This window comes from Myotis daubentonii, chromosome 1 (assembly GCF_963259705.1).
Source record: "Myotis daubentonii chromosome 1, mMyoDau2.1, whole genome shotgun sequence".
Taxonomy (NCBI): domain Eukaryota; kingdom Metazoa; phylum Chordata; class Mammalia; order Chiroptera; family Vespertilionidae; genus Myotis; species Myotis daubentonii.
The window spans coordinates 218,455,674-218,475,564 of record NC_081840.1 but is presented as its reverse complement, the minus strand read 5'-3'; the positions used below and the strand labels follow the sequence as shown (position 1 = coordinate 218,475,564).

Sequence of the window (19,891 nt, the reverse complement as noted above, 5' to 3'; positions counted from 1 at the left end):
GACATGAAATTGTAGGATTAATGAGTAGTGGCAAGTTTTATCAAAGTGGTTTTCATAAAGATTACACCCATTTTTACTCCCAATAGCAACACATGAGATTACCTGTCTTGTTTTTTAACAGCCTGCCAATAGCATTTTCTTTTCTGATGTTCTAAAATGGAGATTAATGGAAACCTTTTGAGAAAGTGAAGGCTCATCTTCTGATCTAACCCAGGAGTAGGAACTTTTTTGTCAGAAAGTCAACACAGGTGGCTGTTCTATCGGCTCCTTTCTCCTCTGCGGGCAGGCTAGCACTGGGGGTATTCATTGCTGGTCAGACTCCAGTATTGTTTGGAATCTTGGAAGGAGTAGGGAGCCTTCAGAACCATTTCCATTCCATTCTAAAGTGGAAGGCAGACAAGCCCTGGCCGGGTAGCTCAGTTGGTTAGAGCATCATCTGGGCATGCCAAGGTTCCAGGTTGGATCCCCGATTAGGGCACATCCAAGAAGCAACTAATGCAGTGGTTCTCAACCTTCTGGCCCTTTAAATACAGTTCCTCATGTTGTGACCCAACCATAAAATTATTTTCGTTGCTACTTCATAACTGTAATGTTGCTACTGCTATGAATCATAATGTAAATATCTGATATGCAGGATGGTCTTCGGCGACCCCTGTGAAAGGGTCGTTCGATGGCCAAAGGGGTCGCGACCCACAGGTTGAGAAGCGCTGATAATGAATGAATAAATAGTGAAACAACAAATCGACGTTTCTTTCTCTCTCTCAAATCAATTAAAAAATATTTAAGGTGGAAGACATCCCATTCATTCTACAAATGCTTGTGGCTAACGTTTGAACAAAGAAAAAAATAGACAAAAAGCCCTGCCCTCATTTAGACTACATTATAATGGGAGGAGACAGAGAGTAAACACAATACACAGGTATGAGATATGGTATGTTAGTTTCTGATAAATGCTGTAGGAAAAATAAAAAAGGAAACAGGGAACATGAGGAATCACTTTTGTGAAGGGTGGTCAGGGAAGGCCTCACTGAGGTGACACTTAAGCGAAGACCTGAAAACAGTGAAGGAATGAGCCATCAGGAAGCTGAGGGCAAGAGCAAAGGCAGGAGTCATGTTCTGGGAACAGCAAGGAAGGCTGCTGCTTAGAGCTCCGTGAGCAAGGGGAAGAGGAAGAAGAAGTGAAGTCAGTGAGGGGGGGGGGGAGTGGGGTGAGAGGAGGTGGAGGGCGAGAGACCAGATTGTGTAGGTCCTCATAGTGAATGGGAACTAATGGAGAGTTCTAGAGGGTTACTCTGAATGCTCTATTGAGAACAGACTGCGGGAAGGCAAGGCTGAAGAAGGAAGAACCAGTTAGGAGGCTTCCTGTCAACTACATGAGAAATGAGATGGGTTAGACTGGACTGGTAGCCATGAAGGTGTGGAACTGGTTGGACTGTGGCTCTGTTTTGAAAGTGGAGCCAGCATGATTTTGTTAGAGTGCATGGTGGATGTGGGGAGAAAAGAGGGCAAGAATGACTCTAAGGTTCTTCTTGGTTTAAATAAGGGGGAGGATGGAGTTGTCATTTACTGGGATGGGGAAAGCATGCGAGAAGAGCATGTTTTAGGCCCTAAAGTTTAGGGTAAAGATGAGTTGTGTTTTGATGTGTGGTTCCCATGGCTTTCCATGGTTGGGGTCCTCAGATGGCCATGGTTCCAAATGAGATTAATGGCCTGGACTAGACCATGATTGAAAGGCCTTCTTGGGATGAAGGCCCCAAGAGCATTGTCTTCCTCCTGAGCTATCCTGTTCCGAATCAGACTTGTACTGAGATATTGTGTTAAATGTCCTTATATATTCTTTTGCTGTGTGATATATGTAATCCAAGGGATAGGTAAATGCACACAAACTAACAACTTTGAATACCACTCAAAAAGTCGATTTCTTGCCTACTGCACAACCAGCAGATCAGTACTTACTGTCCTTGAAAAATCAAAACTGAACTCAATTCTACATTTGTAGGTCTATGATGTCACCAAGATACCAGTATACCAGTTCCTAGACAATTCAAAGCTAGGCTAGTAACAGAAACTACACCAGGGCAATCTGAAATGTGCCTGATTGGAGAATTTAAGAAGGAATTCATTAGACAAATAAATAATCTAAAAAGAAGGGGAGCATTTAAAAGAGCAATTTTTAACTGGTGTGCCGCAAGAATTTTTCAAACATGCAATACATGAGTATTGGTTAGGTGCACTGATCTCTTTTTCCTTAGATTTCCAAATAAAACATGACAACAGCCAACACAATAATAGTTGTCCAGTGTGAATGAATCCAAACTATACTGGTTTTTTTTCCCCTCAGATGGGCAAAAAATGCTTTCGTGTGCTGCAGAATTTTAGTAATTAGTTTGTGTGTGCCATGAGATGAAAAAGGCTAGAAATTTCTGATTTAAAACAACTGTCACTAAAGCATCTGATGACACAATACTTAAAATGGAATGAATATTTCATCAAACACAAAGGTGAGGGAAAGCAAAACCAGTATTTTAAGTCCTATTAGTGAGAGAAAAGAAAAAGAACAGAAACTGTTATATAGGGATCATTTAAAAAGGCTAGGAAGAGATTGGTGGTGGTGGGGGGGGGGCGGTGTTGGGGGGCAGGGGTTTAAAAATTGTGTCCATGAATGGAAAGCGGAATCTATACAGGCAACAATGGGAGAGCGCTGGGAGCAGCTCTATTTTTTTTTGTTTGTTTGTTTGTTTGTTTTCCTTACCCAAATCCCTAGGCCAGCGGGTAGATCAGAAAGAAAACCAATTGCTAGAAGAGTGTAGCTAAGAGAATCCGAACTTGCTTAAAAGCAAGAAAAGTGGTGGCCAGACGAGGCGACTCGGAGGCATGACTCAAACCCGACGCTGGGGGCCATCAGTTTCCGGAGGCTGGGGGCGAGGCGTCTAACACATTTTAGGAAAGTACCAGGCTCGTGAAGGGCGACAGGAAACCTCCCCGGGGAATCAGCTCGGGGCTCCTCCAGCCCTAGAGTTTGACTTCTTACCATCCACACCAGGAGGGGTTTCCAATCTCCTGGCTTCCCCTTCTTTCTTTAGAACACCCTCCCTCTGCCCCCCAACCTCTTTTTCTTCCACAAAGTGTCAGGCGGCATGTGTAGGCGAGACATCAAGCCCCTTCCTGGCCTCCCGCCCCCCTGTGCTCCCCGCCACGCGCCCACCCGCTCGGCCTGGGTGGCAAGCTGCTCACTTCCCACCCCGCCCACGCCGGCCGCCCGCCCGCCGGCCGGGCACGCGGCACGAACAGTGCCGGGAGCTGCACTAGACAAACACCTGTCCCGCTTGGACTTCGCGAGATTTGGAGAGAAAAGCATAGGCAACAGTGGGCGCATTCTCGCGAGGTTTACGAAATTTCCCACGGCCCGTGTTGTGTCTGAGTCGCGTAGTGGAAGGCGGTGGGAAGGAGGTGTAGCGTGAGACTGGGCTGCCCGCATTGGGCACATGCGCAGTGCCGCCCGCGCGTGCCGCGCCGATCCTGCAGCGCGTTCAGCAGGTTTCGGGCAGCGCATTCCAGTTCTCCGGGTTTTGGGGCTCCCTGCGGGAGGCAGAGCTAGTTCTGGGAATCTCTAGGAATTGAAAGGGCTCGGGGAGGTGGGGAGCGGAATAGGAAAGGGGGTGCTACAGGTAGCGGGAGCGGGTTGGGGCCCTGCTCTGCTCCTTTTTGTTCGTTCAGTGCCCACTTGGGCCAAGTTTGCTCGGGGGGCTTCCAGGCTTAGGTCGCCCGAAGTACATTTCAGGCAGCAAGCGGCGTCGTCGACGATGCCAGGCCCACGGGAGGACCCGGGCAGAGTGTGCCCCTGTATGCACCCGGGTTCACGCCGGGCCGGGGGCTGTGAGAGGTCCTAGGGAGGCTCACACCGCACCGCAGGCAGCTCTGTGCCCCAGTGGGATCGCTGGTTGGAGTGCGGGGCGGGGGAGTGGTGGATCTCCACCGCCAGAGAAAATTACCCGGCTCCCCGGGGTGTGTATGCGAGGTGGACATTAGGGATGTCTTTGCCAGAGGTGTTGGCCTGACCTCGTTTCATACCCAGGAAGGAAAGCTAAGGCGACAGAGCTCAACTGCAAAAGTTTTCACTTTACAGAGTTCTGGAGGGTCGAACCACATTGCTTGCACTTTTGTCCGAATCTCCGCTGTCATGGGGTGGGCCGGGCCGGGGGGTGGGGGGGGTGGGGAGGGGGGTTGGGTTGCATGAACGAAGCCAGTTCCTGGTTTGTCACTCGCCCAACTCCGGGCTTCGGTAGCTCCAGTTCCCAACGCTGACATTAGCATAACGGAGGCGTCCAATGAACGTCTGAATGAATGAAAAGGGCTGGGAACTAGAGTGAGCGGGAAGCCACTTGGAAAACACCCATTTGAGGAGGTGTTTCCTCTAGGCCTGTGAAACGCGGCCGATTTTCCCAGGACCTTCCCCTCGGCCCCGCCTCCTGACCCCTCCATTCCCCGTCCCCGTTGTAATCCCCTCCGGTTTTCCTCAGACTCCACGTACGTCCCTCCGGGCGCGTCTCAAAACCCGGATAACCGGAGCGCTCCCCATGGACCACACGGAGGGCTCGCCCGCGGAGGGGCCGCCTGCGCATGCTCCATCGCTGGGGTAGGTTTCCAGGGGAGGCAGCGAACAGGATCCCCGGCTCCGCGGGCGGCGCGAGGCGTCTGGCTCTCCGCGTCGGCTGCGAGGGGAGCAGGAGCGCGGGGGCCGGGTGGAATCGAGGCGTGAGGCAGGAGGGAAGGGGCGGGGGAGAGGGACCGGGGAAGGCGTCTGGGGGGATCTCGCGAGGGTTGGAGTTTTGGCGAGAGTTTGTGGAAGATGGCGCCTGTTGTGACAGGGTAAGTCTGGGGGAACCGGATCGCTGGGAACCGGGAAAGTTGCGGGCGTCTCCTAGCCCGCGGCTCTCGGCGGGTTCCGAGACCGCGGCGCGCCGGACGCCTGGGGGCCGCGGGGGCGGTGACGCGTGCGCGGAGCGCGGCGGCGTGTGGCCGTGCGCTGCCCGCTCTGCGCTGCCCGCTCCGCGCCGCGGTGGCTCGGGCTCCGGCGCGCGAGGGCAGGAGGCGGCGGCGGCGAGGCCGGCGGGTGCGGGCGTGAGTGCGGCCGGGCGCGCGGGACCCGCGGGCGCAGTGCCCTCCGCGCGCCTCCCGCGCCGCCGCTCGTGGGCCCGGCCTCCCAGCCCCGCGCAGCTTTGTTCCTCGGGTCGACCCGTGCCCCTCCTCGCCTGGCCCGTGCCCCCGGCCCCGGGCGCTTTGTCTTCCCCGGTTGCCCCCCGCTAGTCTCTACCCCCGGCCCTTTGTTTCGCCGCCGTGGGCGCTTTGTCCGACCCTTCGCGCCCCGCATCCCATCTCTATCACCTCCCCGCAGCTGTCCTCCCTCCGGTGCCCCTTTGTTGTTTCCCTCTCTATTCGGTCCCTCCGTGACCTGCCACAGACCAGGCACCGGATTGCTCTCTCTCTCTTTTTTTTCTTTTAATTTTTCTCATGTGTTCTCCTCTCTGCTGGGTCCCTGATCACCCCCAGAGGCTTTGTCTTCCCCACCCGTGGCTTTCCCGTTGGGCACCCCCACTCCCCTCCCGTCATCGGGTGATTGATCCACTCCCCACTGTGCGTGCCGGCCGAGCCGAGCTGTCTGAGCCCGAGGCGGGGACTCGCTCCATCTGGTGCCCGTCCGCGCGGGCAGACCAGGGTGAGTGGGTTTTGTGGGTCTGCAAGGCGCGTGGGGACACTTACTTTCCTCCTCGGCGCTGCTCCCCTCCGCACCCCTTTCTCTCGGGAGTGCGTCCCCACTCCCCCAGTGTCTCTCGGGATTGCAAGGTCGGCAGGTCTCTTGGCCGTCTCTCTTTGGGCCTGTGGTGGTTTTGTTGGAAAAAGTAACCCTGGAAAAAGATCGGGTCTTTGGTTCTTGGCCCCCCCCCCCGCCCCACCAGGTCCTGGGTTTCTGACGTCCGACCTAGGCCAAGGGCAGCTGGTGTAGCTTTAGCTTAGCGGAGGGTATTCTTGTAGGACGCTTAGAAGAGGCGCAAGGTATAGACATATTTATTTTTTTTTCTTCCAGTTGGTGTGTGAGGATAATTTCAGATATCCACACTGGTTATTCATTTGGTATGTGGGCAGCACTTAAGTGAATTTTGATGTTAAAAACTCGTGGCGTGGAGAATTTTAGCATTTTCTAGAGACTCTCGGTGTGGAGTTTAGTTATTTTACCAGCAACTCCCGCTTTGTCAGGAAAAAGGAAGGCATCGTCCTTAGGAATTGATGTGATTATTCCACTTTTTCTTACTCGTTAGAGAGTTTACAGTTATGTGCCGCTGCTCTGTAGATTTATGACAACCTCTCCGCTCCATCTTTGGAGTTGAGATGAGTAAAGCCCTTAAGACTGCAGTTTCTGTTTGTGGAACGCGTTAATGAAATGCAGTGAAAAGTACATATAAATAGTCTTAATGTCCTGGCTCTTCTAATGTTGAAGGGGCTTTGCATTTTCAGAGTGCTTATTGTGATGGTAGCGTGGAAAGCTTGGCCTTCTGTGTGGGGTGCAGCGGGGAGGGTGGTGTGGTGTATTTATTTGGCTTGAATAGCCTGGTGCTGGGAAGAAGACCGTATTAGTTAGATTTTCCCGGATTTCTACCCTACTAGTTGATCACAGGAGATATGTTAGCTATAAAAATCATTTGGAGCGTCATTTCATTTGTAAACTAAAGTTCCACAAAAAGTACTTCTAGTAGAGGATATGAAAGATTTAGTGCGGGGAATGTGGGGTAGTGGAAAGCATTTTATTTGAAGGCTGTGATTAGAACTAGTAGTTTGAATTTTAATGAACAGGAAATCATGTTTCATGAGTGATGATAGGTGAGGTGTTAGTGAAAATTTGCTGTCTTGGTTCCATGAATAGATTTTTACTAATAATCATTTGTCTCCCTTACTAGTTCTTAGTGTATATTCATTCTTTTGAAGGTAAAATCTTGAGCACACTGTTGTTTTGCACACTAAGTAAATGTTAAGTATTGTAATAATGAAAGGACTGTGCGTATAAGAATGATCACACCTATATCATGAAAGCAACTTTTACAAATCAAGTTGTGTTTCTGTTTCCAGGGTGTGTAAGACCTGCATATGGCGACCAAATAAAACAGTGCTTTTACTAAATTATATCAAACAATAGCAAATGTAAAAATATATCACATGAACTGTTGTTGGGAGGCCTTCTTTCTGATTATTGGTGATTTAAGCTTTAAATTTATTGTTTAAGCATATTGCAGATGTGTCTATAGAGAGTATATTTTCAGGAAAAATAGGCTTACCTGCAATATTTTGAGATCTATTCTAGTATATTCTTCTAGGTAGTAAATTTTAAGCAGTTAAATTTGTTAAAAAGTTACCTCTTGTCCTATACTAACATTTCTATCAATGTCTTTTAAGTGGCTAAGGAAAAAAAAATGGTTTGGGAGAAAAGGCACTCTCTTGCCAGCTGTAATTTATTAAGTCATTTTTGGCAATCTAGATAAGGTATTAGGGAGAAGAAGAGTGTGCTTGAAAGTTCTTGCAAATTGTCTTAATTCTAGTATTTGGTCATTTTTAAAAATAAAATGTAAAAACCTAGAATGAGGCTTAAAACATTTTGCATTTCACTTTCTCCTAGTACTGAAATTCATGTTATTTCAACTAGGGGGAGTATTTTCTCATAGATTGACTAAAAGTTGTTATTTTTGGCATCAAGCTTCTTGACTATTTCCAAGTTACTCTACTCCCCCTGGGCCAGTTTCCTAACTGTGTAGTAAAATGGGAATTGTAACAACTTGCCACATCTGCACAGGGTTGATGTGCTTTGGATTTGGAGAAAGCATCCTTAGATGAAAGGTGTGGTTAGAGTCTAGGGATTGTTACTGTATTAAGCTGATGTGAAATAGGTCATATTTTATGGGAAGTCAAGTAGGAGGTTATGAACTAAGTTCTTGGTAAGTCACATTGGTGATAGTGGGATGAAAAACAACAACCACCCAAATATGTATTACTAGTAGCCCGGTGCACAAAATTCATGCACCAGTGCGGTCCCTGGGCCTGGCCAGCAATCGAAGTGCAAATGTCTGGTGTGGAAGGGCAGGTCCCAGCTGACCTCTGGGCCCTGGGTAGCACCTGGGCCCCCGGGCCTCCGCGTGACCCCCTCTGCCTGAGTCACGGCACCCGAGTTCCCATGCAGAGCTTGGGTGAGCATGGCCAGACTCTGTGGGCCAGGGCACAGCATGGGCCTCTGGGCTGCCCAGTGGCGCCACATGAAAGCTGGGTGGGTAGCGTGCTCTCTTCTGGCCAGCCTCACAGACCGGCTCCTGTGCGATGTGCGAACCCAAGGGGAGCCCTACCGGCCCTGGTGGCTGTGGCCTGGCCCACCCGAAAGAGGCCGTGCAGGTGTGGGGTGGGCTCCTCATGGGCACCTGGCACCTGAGCATGGGGGCTTTCCTGGTGCATGAGCCCTGGCGTCCCAGGGGATGGTAGCAGGGGGAGTGAGAGCGAGCTCCGCAGACACCCCACATTCTCACCGCCCCCCCCCACCCCGCCCCGTTACCCTGGCCCCAGGTAGCTGGCGAGAGGTCGCAGCACGTTGTCAATGCCTTTCATGTTTCGCGTCACCCCCTGGTGGTCAGCACACATTATAGCGAGCAGTCGGTCGAACTCCCTGTCAAACGACTGCCTGAGGGGACAATTTGCATATTAGGCTTTTATTATGTAGGATAGTTTCACTAATAAAAGAGATACTTTTTCCTCCTATAAGCTTAGAGGGAGAGGGAGAAGTAAAATAAATTACAGGGTGGTGTGTATGTAGTGTGTGTTGTGTAAGAGACTGAAGGTCTGTCGAACTCAAATGTAATAAACAATTAAAAGTATAGGATGCTTTTCTTCCAGTGACTTGTTTTGTGCATGTGGTAATATAAAAAAAATAATACCACAAAATGTTTTCACTAGACTCTAGGCCAGCCGTGGGCAAACTACGGCCCGCGGGCCGGATCCGGCCCGTTTGAAATGAATAAAACTAAAAAAAAAAAAAAAAAAGACAGTACCCTTTTATGTAATGATGTTTACTTTGAATTTATATTAGTTCACACAAACACTCCATCCATGCTTTTGTTCCGGCCCTCCGGTCCAGTTTAAGAACCCATTGTGGCCCTCGAGTCAAAAAGTTTGCCCACACCTGCTCTAGGCCAATATACCTTATATTTTGAGTGCTTTGTCAATTGTTCTCAAGAATATTTTCTAACAACCGGGACCATAATTTTAGACTTGACCCTTGCACTTGGGATTCATTCTCTTTTTCCCTCCTTCCCTCCATATATATTTGTTTATTTATATAATATACCAAAACCTGTTGCTTTTTTTGTTCCAGGTAGATGATATCACGTCCTAACTAGTTGCCCGAACCAGGTTTTTGGATTCCTCTTACACTAACCCTTTACCTGTAATCACTGAGGACAGATAATTTTCTCTTCTGAAAAATTGCTTTTATCTGTCTCCTTTATCCTCACTCTCGCAGTTCATGCTCTCATCATTTCTCACCTGGATTACTATAGATATTGGCAGTTTCTTCTTTTTGTTTCTAGACTCACCCCCCTTTATCCAACCTTCCACACAGTCTTTCTTTTTTATTTTCTTTTTCCCCCCACAGTCTTTCTGAAGAGCGAATCTGATCACTTCACTCCTAAGTTACAAAACCTTTCAATGGCTCCCCCTAGCAGCCTTCATTAAAAGAGGCAGCTGAGTGGATAGTTTATGAGGCGGAATTTGATATATATGCAGGAAAGTTACTGATACTATAGGGAATTTAACTGCTGAAGTACCCAAAGGAATGGATATTTTCAGCTATAGGCAGTTTCATAGCTCCTGAGAACAGTATAGTAAAACTGTTAGGCAAAAGTTCCTTTTGAATTGTTAGAAAATGCTGTATTGTTGTACAAAACTGACAAGCTTAAATTTCAAATTTTTTAGGTGGTTGACTGTCAAGTATTTCTCAGAAGGTTTCACTATTTTTAAGTGTTTTAAGTCCTTAGGTGCATAGGCTTAAGACACTATAGATTACATTGTAGGGCGATCCATGCCATTGAACCAAATAATAAGTTGATCATCTTAAGAGAGACTCAGGTTTGTGGACAGATTACTTACAGATACTTTCTCCAAGCTTCAGGTTCTACCTCTATAAAATAGAGAATGATAATTTTGTTCTACTTATCTGGCAGGCACGTTGTGACTATCAAGTATGGTAAGCTATGTGAAATTATAATGGTTAAAACGATGTATAAGTTATTTGTATATAGTAAAGCACTCTGCATAATATTGTGATTATAACGATTGGTTTCTCCTGGTAACCTTTCACAGTCTGGGCTCAGGATGGACTTTTAATATGCAACCTGTGGTTTGTGGGTCATGTTTTAGGAAGGCAGCAGTGTATTTAGTGCAGAGGACCGCAGCCCTTGAAATATGTGCCTTTGCATTTTGAGCAGACATACTTGGTAAATTACTGCTTGACCACGGATGTTGTCATTGAGTCACCCCCAACTTTTTGGGGTCTGGTTCTTACTACTTTTTTTCTCTGTTTGGGCAGCTGTAATAATGTAGGAATGTTGAGTGCTCGTCTCTCAGACACCTGCCCACAGTTCTGGATGCCCCTATAGTTCCGGCACAACATCATGGTATCGTGTATGCCTCATTAGGCCTTCTGCTGCTCCAAGAAATGAAATGATATCCTAATGTTGTGAAAAGAGTAATGCATTTCCTGAACATACTATGGGGAAAAATAAGCAATGAAGTCTCTATGGCTTGCTTTGTATAATTGGTACTAATTACCTATCTGCATAAATATTTGTGTAGGTTTGTTATGTTGAGACAATGCATGGTGATAAGCATGACAGCTTTTCAGTCAGATTGGTCATATTCACGGCAGTTTTGGGAATATTTACATGGTTTTAAGTTTCATAAAAATGAGAAGATGTAGAAAACACTGCTTCATAGGTATCCTAAGAAGACATGAGATGAAATATACTAGAAAACCAAGTTGACCCTTTTAATTCCCCTCCCATGCTTCCTATTATGTATTCAAAAGTTTTAATTTGGCCTTAGAACTAATTTTTTGTGTGTGCATTTTGCATTAATTAGGTTATATAATCTATAATAATAAAAGGGTAATATGCTAATTAGACTGGACATCATTTCGGACATTCTGACGGAGCCAGGGCCAGAGGGAAGCCAGCCCGGGTCCCGGGTGCCTGTGGGCAGCCGGAGGAGGGAAGCAGCCCAGTTCCTGGGTGCGTGGAGGAGGAAAGCTTGGGTCCTGGGTACCGGAAGGAAACTGGTGCCAGCAGCTGGGGGAAGGAAGGCCTACTCTTGCACGAATTTTTGTGCATCGGACCTCTAGTATATAAGAATAGTTTCTCATAAAAAGTTTATATAACCAGGAAAAATGGTTATAACTTTCTAAAACCTGGAATCTTATTAGTGTGGTAAAGATTGTGTTATATAACTACAATATTAGTTGCTTTATAAAGTATAGAACCAATGATGTGAATTTAAAAAACCCTATATAATAATAGCCCAGTGACCGAAACAGCGGAATGACCAGAATGACCAGAGTCCAGAACAACCACGGCCCCTCACCCCAGCTGGCTGCCCCCCAGCGAGCGGTTAGGGGCAATCAGACAGGCAGGCGAGCAGCTAGGGGCGATCAGGGAGGCAGGCAGAGTGGTTAGAGGCAATCCGGCAGGCAGAAGTGGTTAGGGGTGATCAGGCAGGCGAGTGTTTGGGACGATTGGGCAGGGAGGCAAGCTGTTAGGGGCCAGCGGTCCTGGATTGCAAGAGGGATGTCCAACCGCTGGCAGTCGGACATCCCCTGAGGGGTCCCAGGTTTTGAGAGGGTGCAGTCCAGGCTAAAGGACTCCTCCCCCCACCCCCCACGAATTTCATGCACTGGGTCTCTAGTTAAACAACTTATTTTGGAACTAGTCTTGCTCCAGATAGAGCATACTAATTTTAAGCTCATTTGCATAATTGAAACGAGTATTTGTTACCTTTTTGGAAAACTGCAGAGCCACTAAGGTCTTGCCTTATTTTGCCAGCTTATATTTTTAAAAACGTTTTTATTGATTTTTCTTTTTCTTTTAATGAGCAAGGAAGGGAGAAAGAGAGAGAAAGAAACACTGATGTGGGAGAGAAACCTCAATTGTTGCCTCCCAAAAGCATCCTGATTGGGGATCAAATCTGCTACCTGGGTATGTGCTCTGACTGGGAATCAACCAACATATTATTTTTTGGAGCAATTTTAGGTTCACAGCAAAATTGAGGGGAAGGTACAGAGATTTCCTATTACCCTGCCCCCACACATAAATAGCCTCCTCCATTAACAACATCCCCCAACAGAGAGGTATATTTGTTATAATTGATGAACTTATATTGACACACTAGAGGCCTCATGCACGAATTCATGCACCGGTATAGTCCCTTGTCCTGGCCTGTGGGATCAGGCTGAAACCGGCTCTCTGACATCCCCTGGTGCACTGAAGGACTCCATTGGTGCACGATCAAAGCTGGGGAGGGATGCGAGAGGTTGGACAGCTGGGGAGGGACCAAGGGAGGGCTCCTGCATGTGTCTGGCCCGTCTCACTCAGTCCTGATCGGCCGGATCCCAGCAGCAAGCTCACCTACCAGTTGGAGTGTCTGCCCCCACGTGGTCAGTGCCCATCATAGCGACTGGTTCACCAGTCAGCTGTCTGCCCCCTGGTGGTCAGTGCATGTCATAGCGAGTGGTTGAGCTGCCTTAGCATATCATTAGCATATTATGCTTTGATTGGTTGAATGGACGACCAGACACTTAGCATATTAGGCTTTTATTATTCAGGCTTATTATCATCCAAGTCCATAGTTTACATTAGGGATCACTTTTGGTGTGTATTCATTAGGTTTGTTCAAATATGTAATGTATCTACAAATATATCTGCCATACAGAGTCGTTTCCTGCCCTAAAAGTCCACTGTGCTCTGCCTATTCATTCTTCCCTCCTCCCTACCCCCGACAACCACTGAACTTTTTATTGTCTCCATAGTTCCCAACACACTTTTTCAAATTATTTAACTTTTGGTTTGAGTGTGAGAAAATTTTTCGTGCAAAAAATTATATAGTTCTATAAAAAGCTCCTGATCTATGTAGCAAATGGAGGAAGCAGAAACATTGAGGTCCTGATACATGAAGAAAGGGTTATAGGAAATGAGTATAACCATGTTTTAGTGGTTCTCCTTTATAATTGTTTTAATAACTATATTAAAGAAATAGTTGTTGGTTGAGCACTTAATAGGTATAAGACACTGGTATGTACTGGTCTTAATATAAACATGGCTAAGATGGTTTGGTGAAGCCCATGATTTAGTGGAAAGTACACAGACAATTACACTAGAGATTATAAGTGCTATATCAGATGTATAATGTTGGTGAGAACAGAGGTGCCAATGATTATCTTTTAACTGGAGGGAAGTTCATAGAAAATATGGGAGTTGATAGGGAGGGGTAGGAAATAAAACTAGGAAAGTGGTTGGGGCCTCTTAGAAGACCTTGAGTGCTAAGCTAAGGATTTGAATATCATTCATATGGGGTGGGGAGGGGTTACTGAATGTTTTTGAAGAAGTGAGGCTGAATATAAACAGTGTAGTAAAATACATTGGAGTTGATGGAGACCATACGATAAATATGATCAATATATGTTCTTGGTAGGCCCAGGAATAGAAAAACAAAGCAGCTCGTTTTGAGGCAGAATGGTATAGGAAGCTTTGGAATCAGTGCACTATCTCTAAAATTGATCTGTGGGTATGAGCGTATCGCTTAATCTAAGTCTTGCCATTGTCTAAAAATTTGGAGCCCTGGCTGGTTGCTCAGTGGTTAGAGTGTCAGCATGTGTCTCTCACACTGATGTTCCTCTCCCCTCTTCCCTCTCCTTTTCCCTCTCTCCTCTCCATCTACCCCTCTCCCCCTCCTCCTCCTCTCTCCCCCTTCTCCCTCTAAAGGTCAGTGGAAAAAATATCTTTGGGTAAGGATTACAATAAAATAAAATAAACAGTAAAAAAAATTTCAAGGTATTCATGTGAGGATTAAATGAGATAGGGGAAATAAAATGCCTAGTTCAGTTCTGAAAGTAGTAGGTCCTTCTTTCCTTTTCTGGAGTGGAACCTAAAGAATGAGATAGGCTAAGGAAGAACAACTGAACAATTGAAACCTTAGTGATTAAGTAATTAGAAATGGGAAAGTCTGAGTGAGGTGAACAGGTATAACATAGGAGAACCTGCCTAACATTTGTTTCTTTTAGCTTTTTAATAAATGCTGAATACTTAACATTTAACATATTTCTGCAATTTATAAATGTATCTGTATTGATTATCTATTTAATCTGTCATTGAGCTCCATAAGGACAGGATCATTATTTTGCTTATCTTGTATAATTATGGAGCAGTTGCTAATGGGCCAGAATGTTACCTGTTGGATGAATATGACTTGCATGGATTTAATAATATTAGTATATACACTTGCCACTAGGTGGCATTTAGTTTAAGTGATAAGGCTTATTATGTTCAGCAAAGATTGCTTTTTCTATGGAGGACCTCCAGGGAAACTGACCCCTAGATTATGTTCAGTTTTCTACCATTTCTGGACTATACTTTTTAAAGTTAAATATGAAATATACAGCAAATAGAAAGCTTACTTAGTGTGTTAAAAAAACGAAAAGCATAATGGCTTTAGAATATGTCCTGTAGAAAGAAGCTGAAGGGGAGGCTCATTGAAATTCACAAGTGACTACATTTCCTATTTCTTAATGTATTTAAAGTGAAGCCCAATGGTTAAATTTTAGGGCCATGGTTTTTCTTAAGACTGTGGATGGAGGAGATGGAATTTGTTTCCTACCGGATTTAATGAAAGATGATGAAGTGACCTCTGTTTGGCTACTGGGCTATGTCTCGATATTCTCTTATTTACTTCTGGTATATTGTGCTCTCTCTGTGGAGTGCCATAGCATAAAATGTCACTACATCCTGCTTGACTAGTATCGATTATTTCAATTCCTTGGATTTAGTAAACATCAGAGCTGGAGAAGACTTTAAATCTTACGTTCTAGCAGCAGTTCTCAACCTGCGGGTCACGATCATCAGAAAACACATATAGTATATCAGATATTTACATTACGATTCATAACAGTAGCAAAATTACAGTTATGAAGTAGCAACGAAAATAATTTTATGGTTGGGAGTTACCACAACACGAGGAACTGTATTAAAGGATCGCGGCATTAGGAAGGTTGAGAACCACTAACCACTCATTTGAACGTAGGCACAGACACAAATAATTTACAGTTAGCTAATGGCCGAGACACACTCAGTGACTGAGCTGGTACTAGTAACTAGTTGCTGGTTTGATTTTGGAGAGAGACTTATGCTGGTCTTTTACTCTTTTTTGTTTATACCACTCAGCTGCCTTTTAATTTAATGTTACATGCTCTTTGTTTTTTAAGTCTCTCCCCCCTCCCACTATTTTGTGGGGACTTAAACCAGGAATACAAATCTCTTAGCCTCGGAGCCCTGGTTGGTGGAGTGCTGCTGTCAGTGTTGCTTACTAATCGGTCAGCTCTGAGCCTGCCTGTTTTTCCCTTCTTTGCTGTTTTCCTGTTCTTGATGCTGCTTGTGTTCTTTATCTTGTATTTCCTACTGACCAGGGTGGCTTCTTTGAGAATACACTTGTTTTCATTGCAAGCGTCTTCACCACTGTGCTTTAGTTACCCCTATCCGCAAGAACTGCCTGGGTTCAGTTATATCTGGCCCACTCCAGTCTCTCTTTTGCCCCCCTAGTTTCTTAGTTTTGCCACCTGCACTAAATTTCAGCTGTCCGAGTGTCTAAAGCATCTGGAAGAGAAAATGGAACCACAGAAGAGATTGAGAGAAAAGAAGACTATCATATTGGGAAGGAGGCCACAACTTGAAATTTTATACTGAAAGATGGGCTGGTTTTGAACCTGATTCTCATACAGTGATTTATTTTTTATTTTTTTTTAGTGTATATGTCAAGACAATATTACTCTCTTGACTATGGGATTCATTAAAAAATCTGTGCTTATCAAAATGTCAAGGAAGTGAATTAAATGAATTTTAGCATTTGAGAGATAGTAGTGATAGTTCTGGTAATTTACTTACGGCTTTAACCATTAGTATTTGAATGCCATTATTTGATTAAATGGATAGTACTGTATTAGTGAGAGTTGCTGCTTCACTTATTGTCATGTTAAAAATAGCCTGCATGGCTATAGCTTGCAAAGGTTATTTCATAATTATTGGTAAACAAGCTATTCTTCATCCTGACCTTCCTCCATGATATATAGTGTGATGTATACATTTTACATACAGGATTTAGTAGCATGTCATTCACTTAGCCTAATTTCTTAGCTGTAACTCCTGGAAGTTGTCAATTGGTAAATTAAATATCTTTTAAATTACATTAGAATTTAAATTTGCATGGTAGCTTAGCTGTGCAGTTGATTTTTCATAGCTTATTTATATAATTATTTCAGGAAGGTGACTGTCTTGTGGAAGTTTTTCTTAAGCACTCATCTTGATTACTTTTCTGATTGGAAAAATATGTATTACAGGGCCTCAAAAGTTATTTAAATGTATCCTGTAAAGTGAGTCACTGTAGTCTTCCACTAGAAAATTAACCCTTAGCAATTGGGAGTATGTTTTTCAGTGTGTTTTTTTTTTTCTTCCTAATGGAAATCCTAACAATATTTTAATGTATATTTATCCTTTCAAGTTTTTCTTTTTAAAAAATATTTATTATTCCCCCAAAGTGATTTCTAAGTATGTTGTTTAACAAGCTCAAAGAGTGAATGTAGAGCTTAAGAGTGTAAGGAATGGTGCCTCCTGCTTCTGGTCTTTTTTAGAGTTTGATGTGCAGCATTCTTCCATACTTCCACAGAAAGCATTTCCATGCATATGTGATTAAAAAAATTATTCTCTGTCTGTCCTTCCTTCACATAAATAGGATCATATTGCTCTTCAACTGTGGAGAGCGGCTATAGTGTTTGGACAGGTTCAAGCCTTGGACTAATGAGAGGGCATAGTTCTCTCATTGCCACGTGCAAGTCCCACCTTGGAGGGCAGAGCCCTCCCAGCACATAATAGCCAACAACTATAGTTGTAAGCTTGAACCTATGGTCCGAACACGTGGCCCCACGTGTCTGAGTAATGTGGGCTTGATAGAGTTCAGGTGCATGTGATTGAGTAGGATCGAAACCCATGAGAATGTTGTAAACATCTTGACCACACCCTTACATTGCCTCATGGAATCTGGCTATAAAATAAAGACACGGCTTGTAGTCCATGGCACTGTCTCTCCATCCGGGAGCAGCATCCCACCCAGACCCAGCTTCTCTTGTCTGTCTTTCCTCCATCCTTCACCGTCCCCTCTCAGGGTCACTGAACCAGGCTGAGCTGGCATGGCACATAAGGCGCCCTGGGGCTGAGTATGCCATGGCCGTGCCGGCTCGCCACATTCAGCTACTTGGGAACAGTATTTCTTGTGTAGTTCTTGGTGTCAATAGGTATGACTTCCCATTGTTCTTTTTTCCCCCCTTTAAAAAAGTTTTCATTCCTACAGTTTTTTTTAAAATTTCTTTATTGATTAAGTTATTACAGAGGTGTCCTTATCCCCACATTCTCCCCATCCCCCACCCCCCCTCATGCCCTCACCCCCTTGTGGTCTGTGTCTATTGGTTAGGTCTATATGCCTGCATATAAGTCCTTTGGTTGATCTCTCCCCCTTCCCTACCTTCCCTCTGAGGTTTGACGGTCTGATTGATACTTCTCTGTCTCTGGATCTGTTTTTGTTTATCACTTTATGTTGTTCATTATATTCCACAAATGAGTGAGATCATATGATATTTATCTTTCTCTGACTGGCTTATTTCACTTAGCATAATGCTCTCCAGTTCCATCCATGCTGTTGCAAATGGTAAGAACTCCTTCTATTTACCACAGCGTAGTATTCCATTGTGTAGATGTACCACAGTTTTTTAATTCACTTATCTACTGATGGGCACTTAGGCTGTTTCCAAATCTTAGCTATGGTGAATTGTGCTGCTGTGAACATAGGGGTGCATATATCCTTTCTGATTGGTGTTTCTAGTTTCTTGGGATATATTCCTAGAAGTGGGATCACTGGGTCAAATGGGAGTTCCATTTGTAGTTTTTTGAGGAAACTCCATACTGTTCTCCACAGTGGCTGCACCAGTCTGCATTCCCACCAGCAGTGTACGAGGGTTCCTTTTTCTCCACATCCTCGCCAGTACTTGTCGTTTGTTGATTTGTTGATGATAGCCATTCTGACAGGTGTGAGATGGTATTCCTACAGTTTTTAATAACCAATCTCTGGTTCACCTTTTCAGTGTAAATGTTACCTCTTTGATATGTGCCTTAAGTATGATATTATATGTGTCAAAGAGCTTAGAAAATAATTATTGCGCCACATAAATGAAAGGTATTACTATTCAGAATGACTTGAGTCTCATATTTCTGGTGTTACAGATACATTCTTTCTACTATACTGGAGTATTTTTAATTTTGTTTTATGTTAAAGTGTTGTTTAAATGTCATTTTAGAGTTTTTGCTGTGAAATTTTGTTTTTTTCTAAGGCAGCAGCTGTGGATGTGGCTTAAAAACTGATGAGCATCTACAATGCTGAGCCTTTTGGAGCAATGAAAGGCTGCTTACAAATGGTAACCACAGTTGCAGTGAATTCTATGTTTGTTATTTGTGAATCCCTACGGGTAAATGTGTTCTGATGGGGGGTGAGTTAGGATAGTATAAACTGAGTTTTCTATTCTGGTAATCTTTGGAACAATCATTCTGCTACATTGAAGGAATTTGGAATACCTTGCTTTATTGTTTTGCTTTATTCTTTCACTATACGTGTTATTCATATATGTGTAAAGGTAAATTGAAATTTTAAGATGTTATGGACATGGTTTCTGTCATCAGATATTTTTGCTGTCAGCATCTACTGTTTGTGCTTGCACTTGCTGATGATGTCTTATAGCTACTGTTTAAAAGCTATAAATATTGGGTTGCTTGGAACTAAATATTTTCTGTTTAGTGTGATCAGCACATACATATAGTTTTAGGCATAGTGCATATACCTGTGGAGAGCGGCTACAGTGTTTGGACAGGTTTAAGCCTCGGACTAATGAGAAGGCACAGTCCTCTCATGGCCATGTGCAAGTCCCACCTTGGAGGGCAAAGCCCTTCCAGCACAATTACAGCCAACGGCTATAGTTGTAAGCTTGAACCTATGGTCCGAACACGTGGCCCCACGTGTCTGAGTAATGTGGGCTTGATAGAGTTCAGGTGCATGTGATTGAGTAGGATCGAAACCCATGAGAATGTTGTAAACATCTTGACCACACCCTTACATTGCCTCATGGAATCTGGCTATAAAATAAAGACACGGCTTGTAGTCCATGGCGCTGTCTCTCCATCAGAGAAGCAGCGTCCCCCCCAATTCCCAGCTTTCATTCTCCTGTCTGTCTTTTCTCAATCCTTCACCGCCCCCACTCGGGCTCACCGAGCCTGGCTGAGCTGGCTCGGCACATATGGCGCCCTACGTTGGACTGAGTGTGCCACATATACCCATTTTTATTTCAGAAATATCAATGTTATTGAGTAGGTCCACATAGTTAACTGTAAATTATTAGTAGTTTTACTCTGAGATATTCAAGAACATCCTGAAACTGAGCTATAAGAAATGAGGGAGCTGTGGTATGTCCTATTAAAAAATCTAGAAGATAAATTTCTTCAAAGAATTC

The 19,891-nt window shown here is 44.7% G+C and overlaps 1 protein-coding gene across 7 annotated transcripts in view; it reads left to right on the top strand.

Moving 5' to 3' along the window:
* The first annotated feature begins 4,512 nt into the window (after window positions 1-4,512).
* RBPJ (recombination signal binding protein for immunoglobulin kappa J region) overlaps window positions 4,513-19,891 on the top strand; it is a 100,889-nt gene continuing 85,510 nt past the window's right edge. For 2 of the 7 annotated variants that reach the window (XM_059673930.1, XM_059673948.1), the window contains exon 1: window positions 4,715-4,869. Coding sequence is in view for 2 of the 7 variants with exons in the window: in XM_059673912.1 (XP_059529895.1) it covers window positions 4,578-4,636 (59 nt within the window). In the remaining 5 variants the exon portion in view is untranslated. Of the gene's footprint in view, window positions 4,637-4,714; window positions 4,870-5,352; window positions 5,717-19,891 lie in introns of those variants that run through there. The other 5 variants (XM_059673940.1, XM_059673912.1, XM_059673923.1 and 2 more) reach the window with 5 other exon arrangements.